This window comes from Papio anubis, chromosome 9, assembly GCF_008728515.1.
Source record: "Papio anubis isolate 15944 chromosome 9, Panubis1.0, whole genome shotgun sequence".
Taxonomy (NCBI): domain Eukaryota; kingdom Metazoa; phylum Chordata; class Mammalia; order Primates; family Cercopithecidae; genus Papio; species Papio anubis.
In genome coordinates, this window is record NC_044984.1 from 6,173,956 (window position 1) to 6,186,985 (window position 13,030).

Sequence of the window (13,030 nt, forward strand, 5' to 3'; positions counted from 1 at the left end):
AATGTTATTTTTCTCGCATTAATATATGAATTTTTCAGTTCCTCAGTTACCTTTAATATTTATTGATGAGGGCTTTTTTGGTTCTTTTTGATGTACAGGCGTTTGGGGAATCATCTCGTTTTTTTGAGATGGAGTCTTACTCTGTCACCAGGCTGGAGTGCAGTGTCGAGATCTCACCTCACTGCAAGCTCCGCCTCCCAGGTTCACACCATTCTCCGGCCTCAGCCTCCCAAGTAGCTGGGACTACAGGCGCCTGCCACCATGCCTAATTTTTTGTATTTTTAGTAGATACTGGGTTTCACCATGTTAGCCAGGATGGTCTCAATCTCATACATCATGATCCACCCACCTCAGTGCTGGAATTATAGGCGTGAGCCACCGTGTCCGGCCTCGCTCTTTTTCTAGGGGATGAGGTAACGCAGGTGGCAAGGTAAAAGTGGAAAACAGAGTATACGAAAGATACACAGTGAAGTCAACTCCCTTCCTCCTGATGAATGACCAATCCTCCCAGTTTGCCCTGAACTGGGGAACTCACACTAACACTGGAAGAGTTCTTGACACACTGGAACAGTTACCCTTCTAGCCACCTGGTTCCCTTCTCAGCAGCAATCTTCTTACCAGTTTCTTAGTCTTCAAAGATATTACATATTACAAGAGTTTTAAACATTTATTTTCAAATCAATTGTAGAGAATATGAATATCAATCCACAAACTTGCATTTGCAAGAAATGTCTATCACTTTGCTTTTTTGGAAATGAAGTCTCGCTGTCACCCAGGCTGGAGAGCAATGGCACCATCTTGGCTCATTGTAACCTTCGCCTCAAGAGTTCAAGCGATTCTGTCTCAGCCTCCTGAGCAGCTGAGATTACAGGCGCCCACCACCAAACAACTAAAATTCCATATTTTTAGTAGAGATGGGGTTTCACCACGTTAACCAGGCTGGTCTCAAACTCCTGACCTCAAGTGATCCACCTGCCTCAACCTCCGAAAGTGCTGGGATTACAGGTGTGAGCCACCACGCCCGGCCCACTTTAATTAAAAATCACTACACGTGTGAGCCACCACGCCCGGCCCACTTTAATTAAAAATCACTACACGTGTGAGCCACTACGCCCGGCCCACTTTAATTAAAAATCACTACACATGCGAGCCACCACGCCCGGCCCACTTTAATTAAAAATCACTACAGGTGTGAGCCACCACGCCCGGCCCACTTTAATTAAAAATCACTACACGTTGAGAGCCACCACACCCGAGCCCACTTTAATTAAAAATTACCACCTTCTGTTCTTTTTTTGAGATGGAGTCTCGCTCCATCCAGCCTGGAGTGCTATAGCACCATCTCTGCTCAGTGCAAATCACCTCCTGGGTTCAAGTGATTCTCCTGCCTCAGCCTCCCAGGTAGCTAGGATTACAGGCATGTGCCACCACACCCAGCTAATTTTTGTACTTTTTAATAAAGACTGGGTTTTAACCACGTTGACCAAGCTGGTCTTGAACTCCTGACCTCAAGTGGTCCGCCCACCTCGGCCTCCCAAAGTGCTTGGATTACAGGCGTGAGCCACTGTGCCTGGCCTAAGGGTCTAATGATCTTGGATGATCTTGCCATCCTTAACTACATATTCATAGTCAGGTTAAGAACCCAGGGGTTTAGCGGGTGCTCGGGAAACAGTCAAGGGCCTGAAATATTCACCCCATCCCACTTGCTGCTTCCTTCTTCCAAACCCCATTGTGATTCCTCTACTCACCAGCAGCGCAGCGACTTTCCTCTGGCATGGCATGCAAGCTCTGCTTCAGCTCCATCATGAGCACCAAGGCACCAGAGGCCAGACAGGAGCAGCCCAGGTGCGGGGACACCACAGGAGGAAGGCCCCAGGGCAAGGAGGAGCCCCAGCAGCCTGTCTCCTTCCCTTTCAATGAGCCGTTTTTCTTCTCCAACCTCCCATCAATCAGCATGTCTCCAAAATTGGTGGGTTCTTGGTCTGCCCGACTTCAAAAATGAAGCTGCAGACTCTCGCGGTGCTACAGTTCTTATAAGCCAGTCCAGAGTTTGTTCCTTCAGGCGTTCAGATGGGTCGGGAGCTTATTCTGGTGGGTTCATGGTCTCGCCAACAGGAGTGAAGCTGCAGACTTTCACGGTGAGTTTTACAGCTCTCAAAGTCAGCTATGTCTGGAGTTGTTTGTTCTTCCCTTGGGTTACGTGGTCTCGCTGGTTTCAGGAGTAAAGCAGCAGACCTATCATAGTGTTATAGCTCAAAAAGGCAGCGTAGATCCAAACAGTGAGCATCAAAGAAAAAAAAAAAAAAAAACCAGAAAAGAGCAAAATAACAAACCCTCCACGTTGACAAAAAGGGACCAGAATAGGTTACCTCAAGTTGCCGCGGGCAGCCTGCTTTTATTCCCTTATCTGGCTCCACCCACATCCTGCTGATTGGTCCGTTTCACAGAGAGCTGATTGGTCTACTTTACAGAGAGCTGATTGGCCCATTTTGACAGAGTGCTGATTGGTGTGTTTACAATCCCTGAGCTAGATACAGAGTGCTAATTGGTGCGTTTACAATCCTTTAGCTAGACACAGAGCACTAGACAGAAAAGTTCTCCAAGTCCCCACTAGGTTAGCTAGATACAGAGTACTGATTGGTGTATTTACAAACCCTGAGCTAGACACAGGGTGCTGATTACAATCCCTTAGCTAGACATAAATGTTCTCCAAGTCCCCACTAGATTCAGGAGCCCAGCTGGCTTCACCCGCACTGGGGCTGCAGGTGGAGCTGCCAGCCAGTCCGGAGCAGCCCCTGCACTTCTCAGCCCTTGGGCGGTCGATGGGACCAGGCGCCACGGAGCAGGAGGCGGCGCCCATCAGAGGATACTGAGGCTCAGACAGGGTAAGGGCCTTGCCTAGGATCACACTGCTACCAAAGGCAGCCAGCATCTGAATCTACCTGATTGCAAAGTCTGTGTTTTCTCCACTATACCTGTAACTCTTCCTAAGCCTTTTCTTCTTTCCTTCCTCCCTTCACCACCCCGCCTTTTCTTGCCTTTAAATCACTTCTGGGTGTCTCTGTGGCCCTCTCATCTTTTCGTGCATTTTTCTTTTTTCTTTTTTTTTTTTTTAATTTTTGAGACGAAGTCTTGCTCTGTCGCCCAGGCTAGAGTGAAGTGGCCCAATCTTGGCTCACTGCAAGCTCTACCTCCTGGGTTCACGCCATTCTCTCACCTCCGCCTCCCGAGTAGCTGGGACTACAGGCGCCTGCCACCACGCCCAGCTAATTTTTTGTTTTTGTATTTTTAGTAGAGATGGAGTTTCACCGTGTTAGCCAGGATGGTCTCGATCTTCTGACCTCATGATCTGCCCGCCTCGGCCTCCCGAAGTGCTGGGATTACGGGCGTGAGCCACTGCTCCCGGCCTTTTCATGCATTTTTCTGTTTGTCTTATCTCCTCCAGTCTGAGCTCTCCCTAGAACAAGACCTTGCCTTACTCATCTCTGTATCTTCCAAAGTGCTCCGTCTGGAGCATAGCACATGGTAAGTGCTCCATAAATGTTTGTTGAACTCCCTGCTAATAGAACAATGATGTGGGTTAATTAGCATATAATATTAAAATGTAGTTACAGAACTGAAACTGCTGATTTAAAAAAATTGCTGAGTACCCGAGGAAGTTGTTGCCTGCTCTCCAAATCGTCAGCACAAAAGACAGCTCTCGTCACTGTGGTTGGGGAAATTGCACAGTGAAAGTCACAGCATGGCTCTGCAAGGTGGCAGGGACACCAGACTGGGGTCACATTCCCATGTGGTATTCTGCGCCCGTAACTCGTATGACACTCTGGCACTATTTCTAAATAGCACTCAAGTGTCTATTTTATCAGAGTGTAACACACTTGGCTGGAATGTTAAGATTACTTTCTCTGAATACAGGGGAACAGAGATGAATGCGGTTGGAATCCTGCCCCCAAGGACTCCTGATCTCCTAGGAAGAAAGCTGCATAAACCCACGGTGGGGGAGGAGTGCAGGGCCGCTGCAGGGAGGCACAGAGGCCGCGGGCACAGGCTGCAGAGTGACCGACTCTCCAACCCCTTCCACCACTCAGCACACCGAGAATCGCAGTCATCGCAAGTACTATTTTCTTTTTTTTTTTTTTTTTTTTTTTTTTTTTTTTTTTTTTTGAGACTGAGTCTGGCTCTGTCGCCCAGGCTGGAGTGCGGTGGCCGGATCTCAGCTCACTGCAAGCTCCGCCTCCCGGGTTCACGCCATTCTCCTGCCTCAGCCTCCCGAGTAGCTGGGACCACAGGCGCCCGCCACTTCGCCCGGCTAGTTTTTTGTATTTTTTAGTAGAGACGGGGTTTCACCGTGTTAGCCAGGATGGTCTCGATCTCCTGACCTCATGATCCGCCCGTCTCGGCCTCCCAAAGTGCTGGGATTACAGGCTTGAGCCACCGCGCCCGGCCAACAAGTACTATTTTCTTGGGCAAACTGGAAGTCAGAGGCCAAGCCATCAAATTTTACATTTGACAGTTTAAGCCTAGTAATTGTAATCAATATTTTATATATTATGCAACTGATTAATTAATAAATATGAAAATCATCCAAGGAAGTTTTTCTGATGGTATTTTCATGGAGTGTGCTAGTTTTCCTGAAATTATATAAATAAGGTTTTTGTTTTTTTTTTTTTTTTGAGACAGAGTCTGGCTCTGCCGCCCAGGCTGGAGTGCAGTGGCCGGATCTCAGCTCACTGCAAGCTCCGCCTCCTGGGTTTACGCCATTCTCCTACCTCAGCCTCCCGAGTAGCTGGGACTACAGGCGCCCGCCACCTCGCCCAGCTAGTTTTTTGTATTTTTTAGTAGAGACGGGGTTTCACCGTGTTAGCCAGGATAGTCTCGATCTCCTGACCTCGTGATCCGCCCGTCTCGGCCTCCCAAAGTGCTGGGATTACAGGCTTGAGCCACCGCGCCCGGCCATAAATAAGGTTTTTTAATTACTAAAAGGTTACTATTTGAAATTAAAGCTGTAGCCATTAGCCAACAGCCCTAAGCTCCGTGAGCGTATCTGAGCTACATTTCCATGCAGTCTGGGGGCCTGAGAGCACTGGCCTGATGCTCCCAAGTGCCCGGAGCACTTCAACTCTTCTGTGACCCGTGATGACTTCTTCCCTCCTCTTACGTCATACCATTCATTTGGCAGGGACTCACAAGATATCTTTGGAAAATTTTTGTATTTTTTACAAATGTGGCATGTGTTACTGCCTTATCTTCCCATCAGATTACTAGTTCAATGAAAATAGGAATGGAATTTGGAAAGCACACTGCCTTCCCAGACCACACCCACCTCCAGGCCTGAGGCAGGACCCTTAACAGAAGGAACCCTCCCAATCGGTGCACCTGGCTCCAAGCTGGAACCCCATAGGTCCTCACTAAGCCACACCCCCCCGCCTTGCACTGGAGCTTCCTACAGCAGGAGGTGGTGTACCGGAGGGGGCATTCCCACTCCAGGGAGCACCCCAAGGGCAAAAAGGAGCCCTGGGCCCTTACACCACAGAGGTAGAGCCCTTCTACACCTAGAAGTCTCCCTGTAGCAGTCTACGAAATAAAAATAGAGGGTGCATTGAGAAAGAGCTGTACACACAATGCTAGGGGGTCAGAGGAGAGAGAACTCAATTCATCCAGGATGATCAACACTGAAGGCTTCAGGAAGGGGTTTGGCCTGAGTAGGGTGGGTAGAGTTTTTTTTAATAATCTTAATTACTTTTTTATTATAATAAAAGTGACGTGATCACTGCAAAAAAACAGAAAATATGGACAAATAAAAATCACTCAAAAGCCCACTTCACAAAAAAATAATAAAAATAAAAACCACCATCAATAGTTGAGGCCAGGTGCGGTGGCTCATGCTGTAATCCCAGCGCTTTGGGAGGCCGAGGCGGGTGGATCACCTGAGGTCAGGAGTTCGAGACCAGCCTGGCCAACATGGTGAAACCCCATCTCTACTAAAAATACAAAAATTAGCTGGGCGTGGTGGTGCACGCCTGTAATCCTGGCTACTCAGGAGGCTGAGGCAGGAGAAATGCTTGAATCCAGGGGGCAGAGGTTGCAGTGAGCCGAGATTGTGCCATCACACTCCAGTCTGGGCAATAAGAGCAAAAATTCCTCTTAAAAAAAAAAAAAAGTTGAGCATATTACTTTTCATTTGTAAGAAATGTATATGCCACCAGGTGCAGTGGCTCATGCCTGTAATCCCAGCACATTGGGAGGCCAAGGCAGGAAGATCACTTGAACCCAGAAGTTTGTGACCAGCCTGGGCAATGTAGCAAGACCCCCAGCTCTACAAAAAATTAAAAATACACCAGGCATGGTGGCGCATCCCTTTAGTCCCAGGTACTCAAGAGGTTGAGCTGGGAGGATCGCTTGAAACTGGGAGGTTGAGGTTGCAGTGAGCCGTGATCCCACCACTGAACTCCATCCCCAGCCTGGGTGACAGGAAGACCTCTCCCAAAATCAATCAATTAAAAAAAGGTAAAAATTTAAAATATGTGATTAAAACACATATGTGCAATATAATTTTTTTTTTTTTTTTTGAGACAGAGTTTCACTCTGTTGCCCAGGCTGGAGTGCAGTGGCGTGATCTTGGCTCACTGCAAGCTCCACCTCATGGGTTCATGCCATTCTGCCTCAGCCTCCCAAGTGGCTGGGACTACAGGTGCCCACCACCACACTCAGCTAATTTTTTGCATTTTTAGTAGAGACAGGGTTTCACCATGTTAGCCAGGATGGTCTCGATCTCCTGACCTCATGATCTGCCCGCCTCAGCCTGCCAAAGTGCTGGGATTAGAGGCGTGAGCCACCACTCCCAGCTTATAGTTTTTAAATAAAATTTTCCTGTATAGAGGGTTTTGTAATCTTTTCTGTTTTGAATATATCATAAATATCTTTCAATTCTTTGATACTTTTGTATTTTGTTGCTTTTGTTCACTGTATAAAAGTTCACTTGCTGATACTCTACAATTTATGTAAATAGTTCCATATTATAGAATATTGATTTAGGTTAGTGCTACTTTTTTTTTTAATTAACAATGCTGCAGTGAACATCTCTGAAGCTATATCCATGCACAACCCTCAGCATTACTCCCACAGAATGAAATCCTGTATGTAGAGCACTGGGTCAGCCACCATCCACAGGTTAAGGCCTTTGACAATAAGGCCAAACAGCCCCCCTGAAAAATTGCAACGGTTTACAATGGTTGCAATAGTTTCACTACCCATTTGCTGAGTAGGATTTTGCCAGGCGGAAATAAAGGCAAAGGGCACATCAGCTGCAAGGAAGTAAGTAAAAGCTTAGAAGCCGGCAAGCTCCGGACACGTTCAATCAGTAAGTAGGTGAATAAGCCAGTTGTTACAGCCTACAAAGGAGACTCACAGAAGAGACCAGAGACAGGAATAAGAGGCAAGTCCTCAGGGACCTTGAACCAGTGTAGGGGTTTGTGTTCACCCCGTGACACCAGATGAGGCCCTCTGGCAGCAGTGGCATGTGTTGCGAGAGGTCAGATGGAGAAAGGGAGATCCGTCAGTGGTTGACGGAGCCTTCCCGGAGAGGGACGACAAGGGCCTGGAGGAGACCATGGGCTTGACAAGAGAATAGCAGATACAGCCAACCGCATGACACATTATGGTAGCAAAATAACGGCCAAAGATATCTACATCCCGTCTCAAACCTCTGAATGCTACCTTACATGGCAAAAGGGGCTTTGCAGGTGTGACCAAGTTAAGGGTCTTGAGATAGGGAGATTATCCTGGCTTATCCCAGAGTATCCTGGTGGACCGGACATAATCACAAGAATCTTTATAAGAGGAGCAGGAGGGTCAGCATCAGGGAAGGAGATGTGATGATGCGAGCAAAGGTCATGCAACACAGGGCCACGAGGCAAGGAATGTGTGCCCCTGGAAGTGGATAGAGGCGAATAACAGGTTCTCCCATAGAACCCACAGAAGGAATCCAACTCTTCCCACACCTTGATTTTGACCCAATTCGAGCTTCTTACAATTACATATTGTAAGATAAATTTGTGTTGTTTTAGGCCACTGAACTTGGGGTCATTTGTCACTGCAGCAATAGAAAACTAATATAGGCAGAGATATCATGCCACACAACCGGCTCCCTTGCCCTTGTGGAGGGTGTCCCAAGGCAACTTTGCCAAATAATTGAGAGGACAATTAGTGCTGTGAGGCTCAGGGAAGAAGGATCCCTGAGGGCCACAGTATGAGGGCCATTAGAACTTGGGCTGATGTAAACAGCACTAAGCACAAACGGGAAGGGTGTGTGACCTCCAGGGGTGCATGGGGCAGGGCTGCTCAGAGGCAGGGGGATGGGTAAGTTGACCTCTGCCTGTCTGAGGAGTAAGTTCTCCAGGTAACTAGCACCAAAGCAAAAGAACCTCAGGGGAGGAAAGGTTTTCTAGGAGGCCTCGTCTTTGCCTTTTCTTTGTGTATTTTAGCATCTCTCTTATGTAGATTCTGCAGGAAAGAGAACTTCCTTGGCAGTATGCGCCAAATAGATAAACGCAGCAGTATTTCTCAGGCCAGACAACCAGCTCGCATAGAGTTCTAGCCCCCAGTGGAGAGGAAGCTGTCCTCCTCTGCTTCCTCTCTTCTAAAGACAAACATCTTGTGCAAGAATAGCATGCTCACTTCCTTCACAATCATCAGAATAGAGAGGACCTACGCACACTACAATGTCAGAAGAATGGTGCAACTTCAGACTCATGTTCCCAGGTTCTCGGAAACGCTGTCACCACATTATTGCTGCTATCGAGCTACAGAGGACTCGGACCATTACCTCTGGTGGCGTTCCTGGCCCCAGTAGCACAGCAGGATTCCTGACCCCAGAATCATTCTCTCAAGACCTGGGGTTCTAATTTGAGAGACAGAAAGTTACAGCAACTCAAATTCGTATGCATCTTGCAAAATAGCTTCGAAATACATAAATCGACAATTGACTTCAAAAACGCTTTCTCAGTTATCCATAGGTCAGGCCGATAAAAATCAGTAAAGATAGAAATTTTAAAAACAATTATCAGCCTAGGCAACAAAGTGAGACTTCATGTCTACAAAAAAAGAAAAAGAAAAATTAGCCAGGTGTGGTGGCACACATCTGTCATCTTAGCTACTCAGGAGGCTGGAGGCAGGATATGACCGGTTCCAGTCCGGCCACGCTTGTTCTTCGCGACTGCAACGGATGGCAGGCAAGCCCCAAATTCGGGACCTTGGAAGATTCTTACTTGCCTGGTGAAAGCACCCGCTATTTCAGCTGCGGCAGAAGAAAACAGCTTTATGGGTCATGCTGGATGTTTACATCCCAGCACTTTGGGAGGCCGAGACGGGCGGATCATGAGGTTGAGACGGAGACTATACTGGAAGAACATTATGAAAACCCCATCTCCTTACTAAAAATACAAAAATTTTGCCGCTGGTGCGCGGCTCGTAGTCCCAGCTACCGGAGGGAGGCAGGAGAATGGCTGGAACCCGGAGGCGTGATTTTGCAGCAGAGCTGAGATCCGGCCATTAGACGAAGTTTGAGGATAGATGACTCCCGCCTCTAAAGAAAGGAAGTGATGGAGTAGCAGTGTGATACCTGGCGACGCTCTGCAGAGCAGGGCTTAACTTTGTGTAATGTTGAGAGCACTCCAGTTGAGGTAGGTCGACAGTCATACATATATCCACTTTGAGTTATTTAAATTAAGGCGGTTATTCGACGCGCGTTCCGCGGCAACCCTGGTCGTTGCCATGGAAAGGGGCGGTAATTTCTGGGTATTGCCATGGCAATGGTCAACTGGCATGGAACTGGTAGGCATGTCTTTTTTTTTCCCTGGAGCCGGAGTCTCGCTGTGTCACACAGGCTAGAGTGCAATGGTGCAATTTCAGCTCACTGCTACCCGCCTCTCCCAGGTTCAAGTGATTCTCCTGCCTCAGCCTCCTGAGTAGCTGGGATTACAGGCGCCCACCACCACGCCCTACTAATTTTTGTATTTTAGTAGAGACGGGGTTTCACCATGTTGGCCAGGCTGGTCTCGAACTTCTGACCTCAAGTGATCCGCCCACCTCGACCTCCCAAAGTGCTGGGATTACAGGCGTGAGCCACCATGCCTGGTCAACTGGTTGGCATGTCATGGAGAGGTGTTTTCCCTACCTCTTCCCTGTTTCAGCCAATCTTCAATCTGGTTCAGAGTAAGGTCCCATCTCCCACCTCAGCACCACTGCATTCCAGCCTGGGCAACAGAGTGAGACCCTGTCTCAAAAAGCAAACAAATGGGCTGGTGTGGTGGCTCACACCTGTAATCCCAGCACTTTGGGAGGCCGAAGTGGGTGGATCACTGAGGTCAGGAGTTCGAGACCAGCCTGGCCAACATGGTAAAACCCCATCTCTACTAAAAATACAAAAAAAAAAAAAAAAAAATAGCCAGACATTGTGGCATGTGTCATGACTGTCCGTGTGAAGAGACCACCAAACAGGCTTTGTGTGAGCGATAAAGCTTTTTAATCACCTGGGCGCAGGCGGGCTGAGTCTGAAAAGAGAGTCAGTGAAGGGGAGATAAGGGTGGGGCCGTTTTATAGGATTTGGGTAGGTAAAGGAAAATTACAGTCAAAGGGGGTTTGTTCTCTGGCGGGCAGGAGTGGGGATCACAAGGTGCTCAGTGGGGGGAGCTTTTTGAGCTAGGATGAGCCAGGAAAAGGAATTTCACAAGATAATATCATCTCTTAAGGCAAGGACCGGCCATTTTCACTTCTTTTGTGGTGGAATGTCATCGGTCAAGGCGAGGCAGGGCATTTGCACTTCTTTTGTGATTCTTCAGTTACTTCAGGCCATCTGGGCATATACGTGCAAGTCACAGGGGATGCGATGACTTGGCTTGGACTCAGGGGCCTGACAGTCTCGATCTCCTGACCTCGTGATCCGCCCGCCTTGGCCTCCCAAAGTGCTAGGATTACAGGTGTGAGCCACCGCACCGGGCCTTTTTTCTAGTCTTAAAGCTTGAAAAACTTAATTTGTTTTATCTGAGTTCCTTCCTCAGGAAAAGACCTTCCCGCCTTTCAAAAAAAAGTATCAAAGAACTGAAACTTACCAGATCACCACATCCAGACAAGGAAATGCCTGGACCCCTCCTTCATCATGATTGTTTCCTTGCCCCTGCCTAGTGCCTGTTTTCATTCGCATTGTTACATTTCTTCCCTGGTACATAAACCCCTACTTTTTGTAGGTAAGGGAGATGGGTTTGAGACTAAGCTCCCAACTCCACTCCTCAGCTGCAGCCCCCGATTAAAGCATTCTTCCAGCCAGGTGCAGTGGCTCAGGCCTGTAATCCCAACACTTTGGGAGGCTGAGGCGGGTGGATCACCTGAGGTCGGGAGTTCGAGACCAGCCTGACCAACATGGAGAAACCTCGTCTCTACTAAAAATACAAAATTAGCTGGTCATGGTGGTGATGCCTGTAATCCCAGCTACTCAGGAGGCTGAGGCAGGAGAATCACTTCAACCCAGGAGGCATAGGTTGCAGTGAGGTGAGGTCACACCACTGCATTCCAGCCTGGGCAACAGAAGGAGACTCCGTCTCAAATACATACACACATACGGACATACAGACATCAGCATGACATTACATAGTATAGCACAGCTTTACCTAAAGGGAGGGGGAAAAAAGGTGCGAACACCAGACTAATTCAGAGAGACTTCTCTTACTGGGTGTCTCATTCCCAGCACCCTAATCCAGAAACCTAAAATCAGAATCCCTGCTCCCTAGATTCCTGGACCTACTCTACGATCGCTAGTATTTATTTGGTATCTGGGCTAGGCTCTTGGGATACAAAGGTGAGTGAAAAAAGACGCCATTCTCTGCCCTCATGGAGCTTATGATCTGTTGACAGGACCGACATTAATCCAAACAAATTGTAACTACAAACAGTGATGAGAGTAAGACACATGGTGCCAGGGAGGCACACAGGTAATAGAGTATTCCCACCCAAACTGAGGGGGCGGGGGGGCGTGGGCAGAGAAGTCCTCCCTGAACGGGTACAACTGAACTGAGTTCTATGTGATGAGTAGGAGTAAAGCCAGGCAAAGGATGGTGGGCACACTTCAGGCCATGGGAATAGCACGTGCAAAGGCCCAGCTGCAGGAGGAAACTACCTACCAAGACACTGAAAGACAGCCTGTGTGGCTGCAACACAGAACAGGGGAAGCACGGTGGACGACAGGGCTGGAGAGGTAGGAAGGGGTCAGATGAAACATTACTCCTTTCTGCGGTGCTTTTCGGTTTTCAGGGCAGTTTCCCAGACCTCATTAGAGCCTTACGCCACCAACATGAGTTAGCAAGAGCAGGCAGTGTTGCTCCCAATTTGCACGTGAAGAAGTGAATGCTCAGTAAAGTTGTCAGAGGCGTTGGAACCAGAGTGACTCCACTTTGAGTGAGGGCCAGGAAAATGAGGCTGAGACTTGCTGGGCTGCATTCTCAGAAAGTTAGGCATCATTAGCCTCTACATGTTTACATGTAAGGGAACAAATTAGTCGTGTTTACTAAACAGAGCCAGACTTGGGAGTATCCAGATAGCCTGGTATCTGGAGAACAAAGGTATTCCTTTTTTTATTTTATTTATTTATTCATTTATTTTTGAGATGGAGTCTTACTCTGTCACCCAGGTTGGAGTGCAGTGGCACAGTCTCGGCTCACTGCAACCTCTGCCTCCTGGGTTCAAGCAATCCCCTGCCTCAGCCTCCCAAGTAGCTGGGATTACAGGCGTGCACCACCACACCTGGCTAATTTTTGTATTTTTAGTGGAGACGGTGTTTCACCATATTGACCAGGCTGGTCTTCAACTCCTGACCTCGTGATCTACCCGCCTCGGCATCCCAAAGTGCTGGGATTACAGGTGTGAGCCACTGCACCCAGCTGAACAAAGGTATTCCTCATTTTGCTTTAAAGATAATAATATCAATTCTTGCAAAATATAGTAAATAAGAAAAGTAGTCCTTTATCACAAACTTTGTAGC

At 48.0% G+C, this 13,030-nt stretch overlaps 1 protein-coding gene across 1 annotated transcript in view; it reads right to left on the minus strand.

Moving 5' to 3' along the window:
- Positions 1–2,292, minus strand: part of VWF (von Willebrand factor) — a 182,764-nt gene extending 180,472 nt beyond the window's left edge. Inside the window, exon 1 of the mRNA XM_021921932.2 lies at positions 1,749–2,292. Coding sequence (XP_021777624.2) covers positions 1,749–1,781 — 33 coding nt within the window. The 5' untranslated portion in view covers positions 1,782–2,292. The remainder of the gene's footprint in view (positions 1–1,748) is intronic.
- Positions 2,293–13,030: the final 10,738 nt, after the last annotated feature.